Source organism: Mobula birostris, chromosome 19 (genome assembly GCF_030028105.1).
Source record: "Mobula birostris isolate sMobBir1 chromosome 19, sMobBir1.hap1, whole genome shotgun sequence".
In the NCBI taxonomy this organism is placed as follows: Eukaryota; Metazoa; Chordata; class Chondrichthyes; order Myliobatiformes; family Myliobatidae; genus Mobula; species Mobula birostris.
In genome coordinates, this window is record NC_092388.1 from 19,779,705 (window position 1) to 19,797,610 (window position 17,906).

At 38.5% G+C, this 17,906-nt stretch overlaps 1 protein-coding gene across 2 annotated transcripts in view; it reads right to left on the reverse strand.

The window, feature by feature from the left end:
* LOC140212463 (progressive ankylosis protein homolog B-like) overlaps window positions 1-17,906 on the reverse strand; it is a 163,753-nt gene that overhangs the window by 40,238 nt on the left and 105,609 nt on the right. For both annotated transcript variants that reach the window (XM_072283296.1, XM_072283297.1), the window contains 5 exons: window positions 16,704-16,787; window positions 13,940-14,110; window positions 11,528-11,662; window positions 7,436-7,528; window positions 4,493-4,579 (listed from right to left, as the gene is read on the reverse strand). In XM_072283296.1, coding sequence (XP_072139397.1) covers window positions 4,493-4,579; window positions 7,436-7,528; window positions 11,528-11,662; window positions 13,940-14,110; window positions 16,704-16,787 — 570 coding nt within the window. The remainder of the gene's footprint in view (window positions 1-4,492; window positions 4,580-7,435; window positions 7,529-11,527; window positions 11,663-13,939; window positions 14,111-16,703; window positions 16,788-17,906) is intronic.

The following is a 17,906-nucleotide window of genomic DNA, read 5'->3' on the forward strand; positions in this document are numbered from 1 at the left end:
CTGTACGATTATGTGTATAGAAGAATGCTATGGTTGCTTGTCTCTCAAATCTGCTCCATCAATTGCTCTCAAATCTTACTCACTTTGCCATCTGATATCTATTTCCTTCAATTACCCTAGTGTTCAAATCTATTGATTCCAGCCTTGAAAGTACCAGTATATGAGCATCCACAGCTCTCTGTGCTGCAGTTATCATTAAGCACAATTGAGCAGACATTTTTCTTCATCCCACTCTTAAGTATCCTGATCATTCCCCTTCTTCAAGCCTCTACAATGAGAAGAAATTCCCTCTCAGCATTGTATTAATTCCTCCCTCAGATTTTTAAAGGTCATTTCTTCGGCAGTTTGATTGGGGCACAACTGTGTAAGTGCGTGGACGTCAGCCAGGTAGAACAGCGAGAAGAGTTCAAAAGGAGAGTTATTTCTTCAGCAGTTTGATCGGGGCACGACTGTACAAGTGCGTGAATATCAGCCAGGTAAGGACAGTGAGAAGAGTTTAAAAGGAGACTGCTTTATAGAGCAGGCGGCGGAGTAGAGGGAGACAGAGTAAGAAGGTTTTGGTTCAATGGGGCTTCGGTGATAATCGGTCGAGGCAAGGTAGGTTATCTGTGTAGAATACAGACAGAAAATATTGTCTGATAGCTTATCAAATTGGTTTTATTCTCATTCTTTGCCTCTTCATTGAGTTCACTTTGAAATATTACTATTGGATCAGTTTCCACAACGTTTGCAGATGGTTCCTTTCAGACCAGGATATTTTGCTAAACAAAATTGTTTCATTTTCTTCTTTTGCCAATCATCTTAAATCTCCATCCTTTGATTACAAACCCTTCTCCAATGACAAAGGAATTTTGTTATTTATTCCATCAGGACATCATAATTTCTACTAATTCTCCACTCAGTCTTCTTTGCTCCGAGGAGAATGCCCAGCTATTCTGCAAACTCCACAGAAATGGTCTCCTTATTTAAGAAAGGATGTGCTGACGTTGGAGAGGGTACAGAGAAGATTCACTAGAATGATTCCGGAAATGAGAGGGTTAACATATGAAGAACGTTTGTCCGCTCTTGGACTCTTAGAAGAATGAGGGGAGACCTCATAGAAACATTTCAAATGTTAAAAGGCATGGACAGAGTGGATGTGGCAAAGTTGTTTCCCATGATGGGGGAGTCTAGTACGACAGGGCATGACTTAAGGATTGAAGGGCGCCCATTCAGAACAGAAATGCGAAGAAATTTTTTTAGTCAGAGGGTGGTGAATCTATGGAATTTGTTGCCACGGGCAGCAGTGGAGGCCAAGTCATTGGATGTATTTAAGGCAGAGATTGATAGGTATCTGAGTAGCCAGGGCATCAAAGGTTATGGTGAGAAGGCAGGGGAGTGGGACTAAATAGGAAAAAATGGATCAGCTCATGATAAAAATGGCGGAGCAGACTCGATGGGCTGAATGGCCTACTTCTGCTCCTTTGTCTTATGGTCTTAAATGCGAGCCCATTTCTTCCAGTAAATTTCGGCATCCTCCCCAAAACCTTGACTTAATATTCCAGAATGCTCCAGCTGTCTAATTACTGTTCAAGATGTTTGAACATAACATCATTTCACAATACTCATTCTCTTCATCATCTTGTCCCGTAATCTTCAAACATATCGCAGCTGCTCTTAGGGCTCTTTAAAGATTGAATCTTTTAGTTCACATTGTCTTTAGTTCCAGCTATCAACTAATCACGTGTAGTTGAAATTAAAAATGTCATCTTCTGAGTAAATGTTGTCTTTTGATCAATACTACGTATCTTATTTAATGACCACATTTCTAAGTTCTGTCCATCTGAAAGCCTAAAAGTCATATCTTGCATCTCCAAGTCCAGATCATTAACATATATCAAAAGTGGCAGTGGTCATGCTGTTGACTTCTGAGGAAATCCATTATAAGTCTCCCTCTAGTCAGAAAAATAATTGTTCACCATTATTTTGGCATTTTTATGTCTTAGCTAAACCTGTGGGCAAACTGCTGTATTCCTTCAATCCTATGCATTTTAATATTGTTAACATCTATTATGTGACACATTGTCAATTATTGATTACAACTTACAAGCACATTAATCACTCCATCCTTATCCGCCACCTCTGTTACTTTAAGAATTCAGTCATCTTAGTCAAATGATTTTTGCTCTTAACAGGCTACAGACATCTACTTTCCTATTGCTCAGTTGGAATTGGTTTATTATTATCACATACAGTGAGGTATAATGAAAAGCCTGCCTTGCATACTCTCAATGTATTAAACTGTAAACTCAAAGATTCCTTGTTCTATATTACTTCTATCCTCATCCAAGATTTCTAATAAGAGCTGGATATCTCCAGTCAATTCATAAGACCATTAGATGTAGGTGCACAATTAGGCCATTTGTTTCAACAAGTCTGCTCCACTGTTTGATCATGGCTGAGTTGTTAACTCTCTCACTCCATTCTCCTGCCTTCTCCCCATAACCTTTGACACCCTTACTATTCAAAAACCTATCAACCTCCACTTTTTCAAGTTTCCTTCTTTAAATAACAGAGGATACAGGCATCTAGAGCAAGTAACATTTTAGGTTCCATCTCTTATGATAGGAAATCATAAGACATTTATAATGATACATGGCATTTCTTTTCCACAGATGCTGCCTTGCCTGCTAAGTTCCTCTAGCATTTTATATGTGTTGACATTTATAAAGCACCTTTCACCTCTTCCTAAAGCTTCCCAAAGGGCTTTAAAACCAATTAATACTCTGACTTACCAATTATAAAGCTGGAGATATGACAGCCAAATGTGTATGTAAAAATGAGCAGGTGTTTGACTGATGCTGATTTAATGATAATTACTGGACAAAATGTCTGTGATAATTCCTTTGCTCTTTCTGAAACGGTGCTGCAGGAACTTTTACATCCAATTCAGAAGGCTCTTGGCAGGCTATCTCCGTCTCACCTCCGTAAACTTATCATCCAAAACTCTGAAGGCCAAAAGCTAGTACAGACCAAGTAATTTTCAGCCATTACCACAGTGCTTACCAACGTATAAGACTCCCAGTTAAGCAATACTCCATCCCACCTGTGTAATTTGCTTCAGTCATATAACTCTGAGTAGGTTTTTACCCCCTCAGGTTGGGTGAGACTGGAACTACAGGTCACTGGTTTAGGGTAAAAGGTGAAATATTTAGGGGGAACCTGAAGGGGTGATGCAAGCGGGGAGTGAACTGCCAGTGGAAGTGGCAGATGTGGATTCAACAGTAACACTTAAAAGTTTGGATAGGTACACAGATGAGAGTGGTATGGACGGCTATGGTCCTGTTGCAGGTAGATGAGATTATGTAGAAAACCAGGCTGGCATGGACTAGATGGGCTGAAGGGCTTGTTTCTGTGCTGTAGTGCTCTATAGCTTCTCTGGTTCTGGACAAAAGTAAAATCTCTGATTTGCTCTATTACTGACAGCAAAGCTTTTAACTGTCAAGGCACAATGCTGTGGATTTTTCTCCTGAATCCTCTTTACTAAAAGTTTGCTCCTTAAAGATAGTCATTTCAGCCTACCACTTTGACCAAACCAACATTAATACCTCTTTAAATGAATTAGCATCAATTTGAGTTCATGAGGACGCTGGGATATTTTGTTACGTTGAAGATCTGATACAGATAGAAGTATTTTTATGTTCAGTAACATGAAAATAGTGTAGAAGCTTACTTTAATTTTGCACCATAGAGAAAGGCGCAGGCCCATCAGTGATGGCTTTAATTTACCAACAGTTTGCCTTACAATACAAACTTAAGTTTATGAGTAATATAAGCAGCTGTAAGCTAAATGATTCCTTAAACCTGCTTCCCTATTTAATAAAATAATAACTGCTCTGCTCTTGGCCTCAGCTCCATAACCCCTATTCTTTTCTACATTCCCAATTCTAAAGATTTGAGAGCCTCAGAAGAAATTGCTTCTCATCTCCACCATAAACAGGAAGACTTCTTCCTTATGGAAAAAAAAATGTACTCTAGTGTATTTCTGGATTTCTCACTGCGGGAAATATCTCAATATCTAAAATCCCCTCAGAATCTTGCATGTTTTAATGAGACCATCCATCACCCTTCTAAACACGAATGTATGCAATTCCAACTTGTTGAATTATTCCTGCTGACAGAACCCCTGTCAACTTGAGAATTAATCCAGTGAACCTTCTTTTGAACAGCCTTCAGAACAAGAATATCTTCCTTAAATTAGCAGATCACAATGGCACACAGTATTTCAGATGTAATTTCACCAGTGCTCTCTACGCATTTACAGTAGGACTTAAGTACTTTTATACTGAATCCCCTTTGCAACAGAGGCCAAGATTCCATTTGCCTTTCCAATTACTTGATAGATTTGTTGGTATTCTTTTGTTTCTTGCTTAAAAACTGGAATTTATAAAGAGAATTAAATTAATTACCATAAACCATCAAAATAACTTTGGTCCAGAAGCTCTGTACTCACTGTGACGGAGATAGCCAAGCAGGTAAAAGTAAATCTCTTGATGTGTGATTTATTGATGATGTTTCCAAGTTTATTGCTGGGATTGTTCTGTAATAAAATTTTAAAAAAATAGTTGCTGGTATCATAATAACAAAATATTATATTTTTTAAACTGTCATTCATTAGCTTCTAAATGATTCAATAGTTTGTAATGATAAACGATTTGAGCGGCCAGTTTTTACAATGCCTGAAGTTAATGTTACAAAATGCTGGCTGAATTAATCACTTTTATAATTATTTTCATAAATAAATGATGAATTGACAATGCATTGTTGAAAACAACAATCCCAATAAAGATTGCAGTTTTAACAACTGGTATAAGAATACTATTATCAATTTTTTCATGCAACCTAGATCGTAATCAGTATCAATTATTATTTTGAGATAAAAATTCCATTACAGTGTTATTAAATAATTTTCGGTACTTATATAAGACAATTTAATGATCTTTATAGATGTAGAAACCTCTTTCCAGTGTTTCCAGCTTTTAACTAATCACAAAGTACATTGGTCAGCAATTCATTCTTTCCTGTACAGGTGCACTAAAACCTTACTGCCCCTCTCCTTAAGGGACATTACAATCACAATCAGATTTATCATCAATGTCTTATAAGACCAGAAGATCCAGGAGCAGAATTAGGCCATTTGGTCCATTGAGTTTGCTCTGCCATTTCATCATGGCTGTTTTATGATCCCTCTCAGTCCCAATCTCCTGCCTTCTCCCCATATCCCTTCATGCCCTGACCAATCAAAAATCTATCAACCTCTGCCTTAAGTATACCCAGTGACTTGGCCTCCACAGCCGCCTCTGGCAATGGGATTCCACAGATTCACTACTCTCTGGCTAACGAAGCTCCTCTTCATCGCCATGCTAAAAGGACACCCCTCAATTCTGAGGCTGTGTCCTCTGGTCTTAGATTCTTCCATCACAGGAAACATCCTCTCCACATTCGAGAGATTTCAAAGAGGTCATCCTTCACTCTTCTGAATTCCAGTGAGTAAAGGCCCAGAGCCAACGCATACCTCGTATGACAAGCCTTTCAATCCCAGAATCATTTTTGTGAACCTTCTTTGAGCCCTCCCCAATGTCAGCACATCCTTTGTTAGATAAGAGGCCCAAAACTGCTCAGAGTACCCCAAATGAGGCCTCACCAGTGCTTTATAAAGCCTCAACATAACATCCTTGATGTGAAGTTTGTTGTTTTGCAAGAGCATTACAGTGCCAGGACATACAATTATTATAAATTACAACATAAATAGTGCAAAATAACAGGAATAATGAGGTAGCATTCATGGACCATTCACAAGCCTCTTGGCGGAGGGGAAGAAGCTGTCTCTGAACCATTGCGTATGAGTCTTCAGGCTCCTGCTCTTCCTCACTGTTGTTAACAATGAAAAGAAGGTGTGCCCCAGATAGTGACAGCCCTGAATGGTGAGGCATTGCTTCTTGAAGGTGTCCTCGGTGGTGAGGAGGGTTGTGCCCGTGATCGAGCTGGCTGAGTCTACAAACCTCTGCGGCTTCTTACCATCCTGTCCATTGGAGATGCTACTAAGCAGCTGAAACTTTTGAGAAAATGTCTGTGTGTGATGATCACATAATGTTCCCCTCCCCCCACCATCCCTAGTCAGCTCACTGTTAAAATAATTACTGCACCAAGACTGCCAACCCATTCATACGTTAACTGAACTCATCGGTCTACATTGTTGTACACAGTATCACAGCAATACTGGCAGTGTCTACACTGTGTACAGTTCAAATGGCTACGGCTAAAGGACAGGACATGGTGCGTGTTCGCAGGAAGAAGCATGTGCTCTGTGCCATGGGTGCCTGGAGGCTTTAATCAGAAATGGAAACATAAAGGTGGGGAGAGTGGGCAGCTAAAATTGATGACTGGAAGTTTAATGCACATTGTATCAGTGTAGGAAGAAATATCACATTATTCACTTTCTCAGGTGCTTCAAGCCTTACAATAAAATATAAAGATTAGATTTATTTGTCACACGTACATCGAAACATACAGTGAAATGTGTTGTTTGCAACAAATCAAATCAGCGAGGATTGTGCTGGAGGCATCCCACCAGCATCGCCATGCTTCCAGCACCAACATAGCACGTCCACAGCTTATTAACCCTAACCAGATGTCTTTGGAATGTGGGAGGAAACCAGAGTGCCCAGAAGAATCCCATGTGGTCATGGGGAGACTCTGTGGTACAAACTCCTTAAAGACAGTGGTGGCATTTGAATCTTACAGCTGGTGCTGTAAAGCATTGTGTTAACCTCTAAGGTACTACACCATTTAATTTTGAAATATACACAATCCACATCAGTAGCATCCTTGAGGACCAACCCATCCTGCTAAATCATTCATCGTCACGCTTGCAGCAGCATCTGATGGGCCATTGAGTAATCAAGGAGCAAGACTAATTCTCTAACATCACTGTGGCTCCATGTGTATGTGCACCATAAGCAATTACTGAAGACTTGCGCGTGTTCATAACAATAACAGAATTTTCAGTCAAGTCCTACTGCATAAAAGCTTCATGTTCAGTAACAGAATTTCCAAAGCCACAATTCTTAAAATAAGACAACTCTGGAAATTTCAGATTTAAAGATAGGTTATATATATATTTTTTTTTAACATTGCAGTATTATCATAAATAATAATTTATTTCTAAATCTCACGAAATGGAGTCAATGGACAAATCGAATTCTTTTACTAAGTACGTTAAGATTGAATATGCATACAAGATTAACTGGCTGAAAAGTGCTAACATTGAAAGAACCATCAACACCCATAGTGTACACATATCAGAACCAAATTTTTGTGAACCTAACAGTGATATGAGGTTTCTTCCTTGTCATCATCATTCAACTGTCTGTGCATTTGCTGTGCTTAGCATTACCTTGTCAAAAGCAGGATAAACTGCTCGAAGCTCAGTCAACCAGCCATAAGGCATGTGACCAACTGGGTAAGTTGCTGTCAGAACTGCAACGGCCTTAAAAGAGTTTTAAAAAAAAACAGAATTAAATGTTAATAAGTTCACAGAAATCTATTTGTATAACTTTCTCATACAGAATAATATTTGGTTTGATCATGAACATTAAATTGATGATTGCAGATTAGCTGTTAACCACACTACCTAACTTTCTGTTGACTTGCTGGTTCCTAGATTGCATGTGGAAAGGAATGAAGGAATTTGTTTTGGAATAATAACCATTAGCTGCCAATTAATAATTGCATTGATATTATCAGTATCAAGTAGGGTTGAAAGAATTGCAGGTCAAAATCTCATCAGACTTTTAGCAAGTTTTTCCAAAGGCAATTCTCTTATTTCAGTGGAGGATGATTACATTTCAATTTGCAGTACTATGTCAATCTGCCACTGCCCTCCTGCCAACTGCAAGAATGTTTTCTATGCTTTGGTCTCTTTCAAAAGGAAATAATAAAGGATCATGACATTTCTCTTGTTAAACAGTGTGCTTCTTCTTAAAACAGCAAGTACAATTTTTTGTGTTTGAATACAGTTCATTTTGTGTGCAATTGTAGCCACACAAAGCCATCAGTACAAACTCTTCATGTGTACAGTTTCCAATTAACAGTAAATCAGCTGTTTGAGGGGAAGTACCACGAATACCAAAATCAGGATCTATTTTTCCTAATTTCCTGCAGACTTCCCTTTTGTTTAATGTTATCCTTTTTGAAATGATTATTCAATTATTTTTCCTCAAAGTACATTTACAAAAGGAAAATAAAAGTTGAGCTTAAATCTTCGCTGGCCACAAGTAACATGCCAGGACATCATATATGGTAGCTTTATTCAAGAAGGGCAATGGTAATAATCCAGTTCATTACAGGCCAGTGCGTCTAATATCAATGGTGGGGAAGTTAGTGGAAAAAGTGCAGAGGGACAGGATTAATCTTCATTGCGAGGACAGGGGTTGATCAGTGAAAGATCAGAGATAGTGGGCACTTTGTTGGTGAGTACTCCTGTTTGATTAATTGGAATGAATTTTTTGAAGTAACAAAGCATATTGATGTAGGCCCCAGCGGTCCAAAAGAATATAACCCATTGGATCCAAGTGGCATATTCAATCTGTAGTCACCTTGGAGACAGGAAGTGTCATTGGAGGATTCCTTTTGTGATAAGACTAGTGTTTGTACCATACAGACGAGTACTGAAACACTTACGAATTGTCATACAAATTTGTAACTTAGGTACAAACATAGGAGGTACGAATATTAAGTTTGACATGAAAATTTGTGGCATTGATAGTGAATGTTTTTGGAACATAAAATGATATTGATCAACTGCTCAGTTAGGCTGAGCAACAGTAGATGCAGTTTAATCTGTAGAGGTGTAAGGTGATGCATTTTGGGAGATCCAATAAAGGTAGGACACATAACATAAATAAGATCTGCTGAATATCGATGAATAAGGGGACCTTGGTGTGACAATTCATGAATCCCCAAAGGTAGTAGCATAGGAAATAGTGGAGAAAGCATACTGAATGCTGGCCTTCATTAGCCAGAGCAAAAGAATCGAAGAGCTTAGTAGTCACGGTACAACTTTGTAAAACATACAGTAGGTCTCAATTGAAGTATTATGTACAGTTTAGTTTGCCACATTATAAGGAAGACATGGTTGTACAGAAGAGGTTTCTGAAGAGATTTGCCAGGATATTGCCTTGGGCAGAAAATTTCAATTATGAGGGGAGACTGGATAGACTGGGTTTGTTTTCTTTAGAGTGGAGGAGAAGATCGGGGGCTTGATTGCAGTATATAAAATTGTGAGGCACATAAAAACATGGATAGTAAGGGACGTTTCCTCATAAGGTATCTAAAACCAGAGTGCAACACACACACAAAATGCTGGAGGAACTCAGCAGGCCAGGCAGCATCTATGGAAAAGAGTATAGTCGACATTTCAGGCCTTGACCCTTAGGCTCCAACAGTTCCAGAAACACATTTGAGATGGAATACAGAAATGAAATAAGTAGTTTCGTGGTCGATCCAGAAGATGTTGACTATGGGAGCAATGTACACAGTTGCCATCTTGACCATTGGAATGATGCCAATATATTGTGAACATGGAGCTCTTTTGGAGTTTGCTTTCTGTCACTTGGGACCATGCACAGGGAGGCTCCAAACTGGCACAGAGCTTTGGAAGGGTCTCAGCCTGAAATGTCACTTATACCCTGGCCTGCTGAGTTCCTTCAGCATTTTTGTGTGCATAGCTTGGGTTTTCAGCATCAGCAGAATTTCTCTTGTTTGTGTAAAACCAGAGGGCATAGATTTAAGGTAAGTCATAAAAGGTTTGGAGGGAATTTGAGGGAAAGGGTGATCTGGAACACATTGTCTGAGAAAGTTCTGGAGGCAGAGACTCTTGCATCAAAGAAATATATGGACAAACTCTTAAACTGCCAAGACATAGAAGGCTATTCACCCAGTACTCATAAATGGGATTAGAAAAATATCTAATCCCATTTATGAGTATTTAGTGGGTGGCTAGGATAGATGATAATCAGTATGAACATAGATTGCTGAAGGACCCATTTCTGTGCGGTATAACTTTAAGATTTAAATTTAATTAACAATTGCAAAATGGCAAAGTGTGTATTTTCTAAATACTAAAACAATTCAATTGACTGGCTTCTACTATAAGTGATAGCTATGTCATTTAAAATTTTAATCACATGTATGAATAGAACAATGACAATGTTAAATCTGCTTACAGGGGATACATGTGTCATGAATGGTTGAGTAATCTTTGTATAGAGAATAATGGATCAGGGAGCTGTTCATCATTTATGTCACAATGACAACATGTACAAGTGACATCACATTAAGAATTAAAGAATTTCACTTTGCTTACTCAAGTATAAAGTGACCTATTTATCGCTTTCTCTGCAAAGGTGGTCATTATTCAAGTGAACATTCCTATAAAACATTGTGGTTGCAAATGAAAATCAAAGCTTCTTTTTATTAATGCTTTACTAAATGTATTGAATTATTATTAATCAATAATTTATAAAATACTTTTTAAAAACAGAAATCAAAGTAACATAATTACAATAACGTAAAATGGATTGCGATTTCATTGGAGACCAGCAGCACGAAATACAGGGCTCTATGGTGCACTTCCATAAATCAAGGAACCACAGTGGTGGAAATGGTAGAGGTGAAGATGAGGGGGTGTTTGGTATAAACGTATCCAAACTTTCATTTGGATATTGTCCCTGTAAATCTGATTTCTGAACTTACAGTGTATAAGTTATTAGTCAGAGCACGAAGGGTTATGGTGAGAAGGCACGAGACTAGGGCTGAGAGGGAAATGCAGACATCCCACCCTGCAAAAACACATTTCAGGGAGGTAGCACCATCAATTTGCGGGAGACTTCTGGGAGAGGTGGGATGTCTGCAATAGAGTAGCTCCTTAGCAGCTAGCCAGCTAGTTTAAATAACGTTACCTATGCTAATGAATGAATGACACCTGTTAAACTCACCTCAACATGCCTTTTACAGTCTTAACCCGCCATGGGCAATAGAAGAGTCATTGTTGCAAACAGTGCAACGAGCAACACTGTCATTATTTTGACCCCTATTAGGCAGGGGTACACTTTAGTGTAGTCTGGGGTAACGTACGTCTTATATAATTTTCGGACCACTCTGCAATGGTGCGCTCTCGCTCTCTCTCTCTCTCGCTTGCTCTCTCTCCCTCTCTCGCTTGCTTTTGCTCTCACTTGCTTTCTCGCTCGCTCTCTCTCTTGCTTTTCTCTCACTCGCTCTCAAAAAAATTGATTTCCGTGATATTGTATATAATTTGCGGGCATCAGGGAGCCACTACTAATATGCGGGAGACTCCAGGAAGTTCCGGGAGAGGTGGGATGTCTGGAAATGGATCAGCCATTAATAAAATGGCAAAGCAGGTTCAATAGGCCAAAAGGCCTAATTTGCTCATATATCTTATAGTCCTAATGGACTAAAATAAACTCACCTCTGTGGCTGTTCGACTTCCTCCCAGATCACGAGACACAAACAAATTGACTATGGGTCTGCTGATTCGCTGAGTGGCTAGTATCAAGGCCAAAGGCCACCAGAAAGCCAGCATCTTCTTTATTGTAGCCTCACCCTACAGAAAGGAAAGGAAGTTCAGATCTAACGCAGAACTCCAAGGACATCAAACAGAAGTGACTTTATGTCCATTTTCTACTACTCTGGACCCAAAACTATCCTTTTAAATTAATTATTTCTCATTATCCCTTTTGAGCCTTCCACACCCTCTCACATTATAATTCTACCTTTCATTTTTCTTTTAGTGCGTGCATTGTAACATCTATATTTCGCTTCATAAAACACATTTGAAAATGTTTCTCCAAACAATATGCAATGGACTAATGAGAGTAAAGATTATCTCCAAAGTTTTGCAAACTGAAACAAGTTACTTGATAATCATACACTGAAGAATTCTCTAGGACAGGTCAACCATAATACAATGAAATTGCAAAAGGAAGGCTGAGGTTTGAGAATGATGTTCTCACTTCCAGAAATTTATAAGCTTACAGCCGGATTACACAGTTTGGAGAAGATGACCAAGTTAGAAAATAAGAATAAAACAACTGCTTGTATGTAATTTAAAGAAATGTAACTATTCCATTATTCTCAAATATTAATTTCAATGAGAAATAAAGAAAACATCTGCAAAGAATTTGTTCCATTTCTGATTTACCAAAGATATTTAGAATGGTGTTAGATGAAATATGGCTAATAACTTTGAAAATAATAAGACTGAAAGATTTTAGAAAAATGGCTGATAACTTTGAAAATAATAAGACTGAAAGATTTTAGAAACCAAAAGACAGTCAAAATGGGAAATAAGATTCTTGAAAGTACATAGCAATAAATAGAGCCACTACAACTCATTAAAAAATTAGAGATCAGACACTGAGAGATGGCAATAATTATAGTGAGGACAAGGAAATGGGAATAATGTTCAACAACTATTCTATACAGTATGTCTTCAAAGTAAACATTAGAATATTAAGGAACCAATGATATAAAGGAAGTGAAAAACTTAAAGCAATTACTGTTGGTATTTAAGAGCACCGTAGATATCAGTGCAATTAAAAGCAAATAAATGCTATAGATCTCCTGGTACTGAAAGAGAAAGCAACAGAGATAGTGGCAATAGTGGTAGTGATTTTGAAATTCTTTGTATATAGATCATTCTTACTTGAATGAGTAAAATGAGCAAAAGAGAGGGATGCACTGTCCACAATCTGATGTCTATAGTAATGTGCTGAAATGCATTATTCAAGAAATACTTACAGGACACTTGAAAAGTTGTGCATACAAAGAGGCTGAATCAACATATTTTTATCAAAGGGAAATCCCATTGGGTAAATCTGATAGTTCTCAGAATGTGGATGAAGGGCAAATAGAAACATAACATCCTTGAATTTTTGAAAAAGGACTTGATAGGTGACACATGAAATTTTGTTAAATTATGGAGGGGATCACTAGGGAAGCGGTAGTAATTTAGGTCGAATAAAGGACTTGTTAATTATTAGAGAGCAGAAGAATAATTGGATCACCTTCAGACTTGTAAGTTGTTCATTACTAAGTTGTTGGATTGAAGATGACAAAAGGGTTGTAATTAATTCTAGGTCTGGTGCTGAGTATATAATATGATGGCAGCTCTGCCTTGTATTCCACTTATAAGGCAAGTAGGGAAGTGACTTGCCTCCCATAATTCTTGGTCTTAATGTCCTGATTTCATCCCTGTGGATCCATTCAACACCTTAGCATGATTTTAAGACTTTGAATAAATACAAAGTATTACTTTTTGAGCTATTTAACAAACTGAGTATTTGCCCTCAGTCCTAAAATGGCCATGAGCCTTGAACAACTGTTGTGAACTGATATTCTCATACTTTTAGCAAGCTAATATAATGTTGGAGCTAGTCTCTAAGCACTCTGAATGCATCAACTGAGAAGCTACAAACCCAAAATGAATTTGGCCAAGTGTTTCACCAAGACTTGCTGACTTAAGCCGTGCTGCTTAGATCAAGTAGTGTGTGTTGGCTTGACTCTAAGCCATGGGAACTGAGCCATGTCTAACTGCCAGATGCCAGTAACAGACAAAAACGAGCAGTTGATAATGCAGATGCACTTAAAGAGCAAAACAGAGAAGTTACACCACATATTGTAAAACAAGTGAAAAATGGGTGTGTTAAAATATGAAAAAATTTGTCAATTTCCAATTGTGTGCATCCTTTAAGTTCAATTAGAGACCCAATGTTCTCATACTAGCATTTTTAATACTTACTGCTACTTATCCTGTGACTCCTTTGATTTTAAATTGTTCAAAATCTTTCCCCTTTGCTAGCTCAGTGACCTTAATATTTACCCCCATTTCAGGTCCACTTCTTTCAGGAATGATATCATGCACATTCTTATAGTATCCAAGGCCCACCATGGTAAAACGAACCATCACTCCCATGTACAAGGCCAGAATTGGAATCAGGAGGGGCTCTGTACATTCCAAATGACTGTGAAGCAAAATGGATACAAATACAATCTGGAAAAAGAGGTAAATTTGATTAGCCAAAACTTGTCTATAATTTGTTTATAATAAATCATTATACAGATTTCAGTTACTGGATCATTAAGATGAAACAAAAAAATCTAGAATTGTTTTCATAAAAACAATTTTAAGAAATTGTTAAGATCCTCACCACCCAGGCCATGCTCCTATCTTGCTGTTCCAATCAGGTAGAAGGTACAGGTGCCTCAGGACTTGCACCACAAGGTCCAAGAACAATTACAACTCTCAACCATCAGGCTCTTGAACAAAAGGTGATAACTACACCCATTCTATTTCTGGTGATCCCACAACTGATGGTCTCACCTTAAGGACTCTTTATCTTGTTATTTCGTGCTCTCATTACTTATTGCTATTTATTTAAATTTGCATTTGCACAGTTTATTGTTCATTGACCTGTTTAAAGTTACTGTTCCATAGATTTGCTAAGTATACCTACAGGAAAAAGAATCTCAGGGTTGTATGTAGTGACATGTATGTACTCTGATAATAAATCTTCCTTTGAACTTAAAAAGGGTGGTTAAATTTGCAAAACAAAGAGTTGAGGAGATGTCTGGTATTGATACTAAAATTCTATAAATGAAACTGAATGCCGAGTACATTTGGTCACTGATAAATATAATACCAAAAGCTACTCAGAAACAATAAACATTAATAAATAGGAAAATGAGAAAGACCTGAGTTACTGGTTATCTCATCATTTACTATATTCAAGGTATCAACAGATTAGTAAAAAGAATGGAAGTGGTATCACCACCTTGACCACATAGAGCTTATATCAACACTTTGCAAGTTTGCACATTCAGAGGGCCACAAAGGTCACACCCGGAGAGCCCTTTATTCTATTTGGTGACTTTTTGACAATGGAGTGAACAAGGTTAACTTGCATTACTAAAGGGAAAAGTAATGCAGAATAAATGAAGATTTCAGGGAAAATTTAAAGTCAGCTGAAGGATGCTTGAAAGTAAATCTGGACTGTTAAAATGTGCTAAATCAGTGGAATGAGGGTACAGAGGACCATTGGCTATAGATTTAGTGCAGGTCAGGAAGTACTTGGTTGTAACAAAGGTAATCATAGACTCATGCAGCTATCATCAATGACGATGGAGGTTACAATATTGGACTCCTGTAAAGGTACATTTTGTAATAGGAAGAGTGTAAACTTGATACTGTGGCGAGATAAAACAGACTGATTCTCACCCAAATTGCTAGAAATTAATCAGATTCAGCTAATTTTATATCTTAATAAACAGTGTTGGCATCTCTTATCTAAATAATCTGTTACATCTGAACTTGACATTTTTAATGAAATAGCTCAACAACCAATTGTGAGCAACACACACAATTTCACCAATTGCGAAATGCCTCTCTGTACTAATTCCAAGTTCTCTATTTTTCTGCTATGGTATTGTCACTGCATTTAAATAAAAACTTTTAATAAGTTTTTAAAGTCTGGATGATGAAGAGGATCAGAAGTTTATATTAAATATTTATCATGCAATAGCAATTATTTAGACCATAAGACAAAAAAGGCATTAGGAGCAGAATTAAACCTCTCAGCCCAGGGAGTCTGCTCCACCTTTTCAACACGGCTGATTTATCACCCCTCTCAACCCCATTCATCTGTCTTCGCCCTGTCACCTTTGACACCCTTACTAATCAAGAACCTATCAACTTCCACTTAAAATATATCCAATGACTGCCTCCATGGCCATCTATAGCAATGAATTCCACAGATTCTCCACCCTATGGCTGAAGAAATTTCTCTTCACCTCTTCATCTAAAGGGATGGCCTTCTATTCTGTGGTTGGTCTAGACTCCTCTGGAACAGGAAACATCCTCTCCACATCCACTCCATCTAGGCTTTCCAATATTCAATAGGCAATTAATTGATCATAAACATTGGCTAGATTCAGATATTGAGACAATAATCTGCAGGATGGATATCAGGTAAACTTTTCACATGAACGATCTCCTTAAAACCAACACTCCTGTATAGCTGAGATTTATTTGCATTCTATTGTTTCTGGTCATCTACAACTAGCACATTTCCTCACCCACATTTCTGCTGTGCTGGTGTGGCACGGTAGTGTAGCGGTTAGCAGAACGCATTACGGTACCAGTGACACGGTTTCCATTCCCACCTCTGTCACGGGGAGATTATACATTCTCCCCATGACTGTGTGGGTTTCCATCAGGTAGTCAGTTTTCTTTCCCCAGACCAAGGATGAACCGGTTGGTCGGTTAATTGGTCATTCTAAATTATCCCATGATTAGGCTAGGATTAAATCGGGAATTGCTGAGTGGCACGGCTGGGGGGGTGGATGGACGAATAGCTAAACTAATGTAACTGAATTCACGGAATAAATCTTAGAAGCACAATTTTTCAGGTTACTTTAATTCAGTAAAACATTGCTGAAACAATTGCATTTTTATGGATCTGAAGACTTAATGAAGGAATTGTAAGAAAATATAGTAAAGTATTGAATATTCAGCAGTAAATTTTAGAGTTTAAAATTTTGTATCTTCTTCTGTTCCCCACCATTATCAAGGGTACAAACTAACTTACCTGAGCAATAACATCTGAGACAGAGGCACAGCCCACCAGTAAACTGTATTTGTGCTTCAACAGAATGCCAGCATGGGTCCACGCCTAAACAAAACAAAGATCATGAAACTGCATTCACTCATTCTGCTGTTCTCTTACCGCTCATGTACCTGTCATAGGAACTCACTCTAATGGTGATGGTGAGTCTCCCTGTGAGAACACCAGTTCTAGTTCTTCTAAAGAGCAGCTCAACTACATTCAACAGGCCGCTCATCATGCATTAGTCGACCTTGAATTACACATTGGGATTAGGATCAATCCAGAGGTTACTGCTCACTTTTAGATCAACTCCTCAAAATCTGGCCACAGAATTTTCTCCGTGCTTTGGATCAACACACATCTGGACTCCTTTATTGTGTCATTCTGCTGCGTCTGGGTGTGTTCCTTCTCACTGCTGTGGGAAATTGTGTTGGATTGCTGTTCCGTGTCTCTTCCACGAAGTTCAAACTGAACTATCACTTGTGTCTTGTTAGTTGTGTACCTGCTTCACAGTTTTCTAAATCATCGGCATTCTGGGGTCTGAGAATTGTTCATCCTTTAAACATTCAAGTGGCTGTGACTTCTACTGAATTTGATATCAAATACACACAGAGAGCTGTTGACGAACTGTGACTTACACTGGCCAGGGAATCTCAAAGCCACAGGCTTTCAGGGTGGGCTAACACTACCTCAATTACACCTCTCTACCTAGGCATGGAGCCAGTGTTCTAGGATCCTTCAGTGAATCGACAGACAGGGGTCAGAGAGAGTCCTCACTTTGTCACCATTAGCTGATGTGTTTCTCCGCTATCTTCCCTCCTGCACCTGCTGAAAGATTGCTGGTAGAAGCTGAGCCCTGAGTTGCAAGGTTCTGAAGCGCAAAGAATTAGCTATAAAATAGGAATCACAGCAAAGATCAACCATCTGTGCCTGGAATGTTCTGGACATCAGAACTATGCTGACCTTTACTCCTCCAGCGAATTCTTTCAGGGAAGGTGTTACACAAGTGCCATCAAGCAGATGACAGATCTCTATCAGCACTGACTGAAAATCTTAGCTTTTGAATAATTTATTGGAGGAAGATTTGAGCCTAGCACACTCCTTCTGGACAGGATGTGCAAACTTGACACCTTCCCCCCTCATCATCCCCACCCCTTCCCCTACACAAACCATTAACACAGAGTC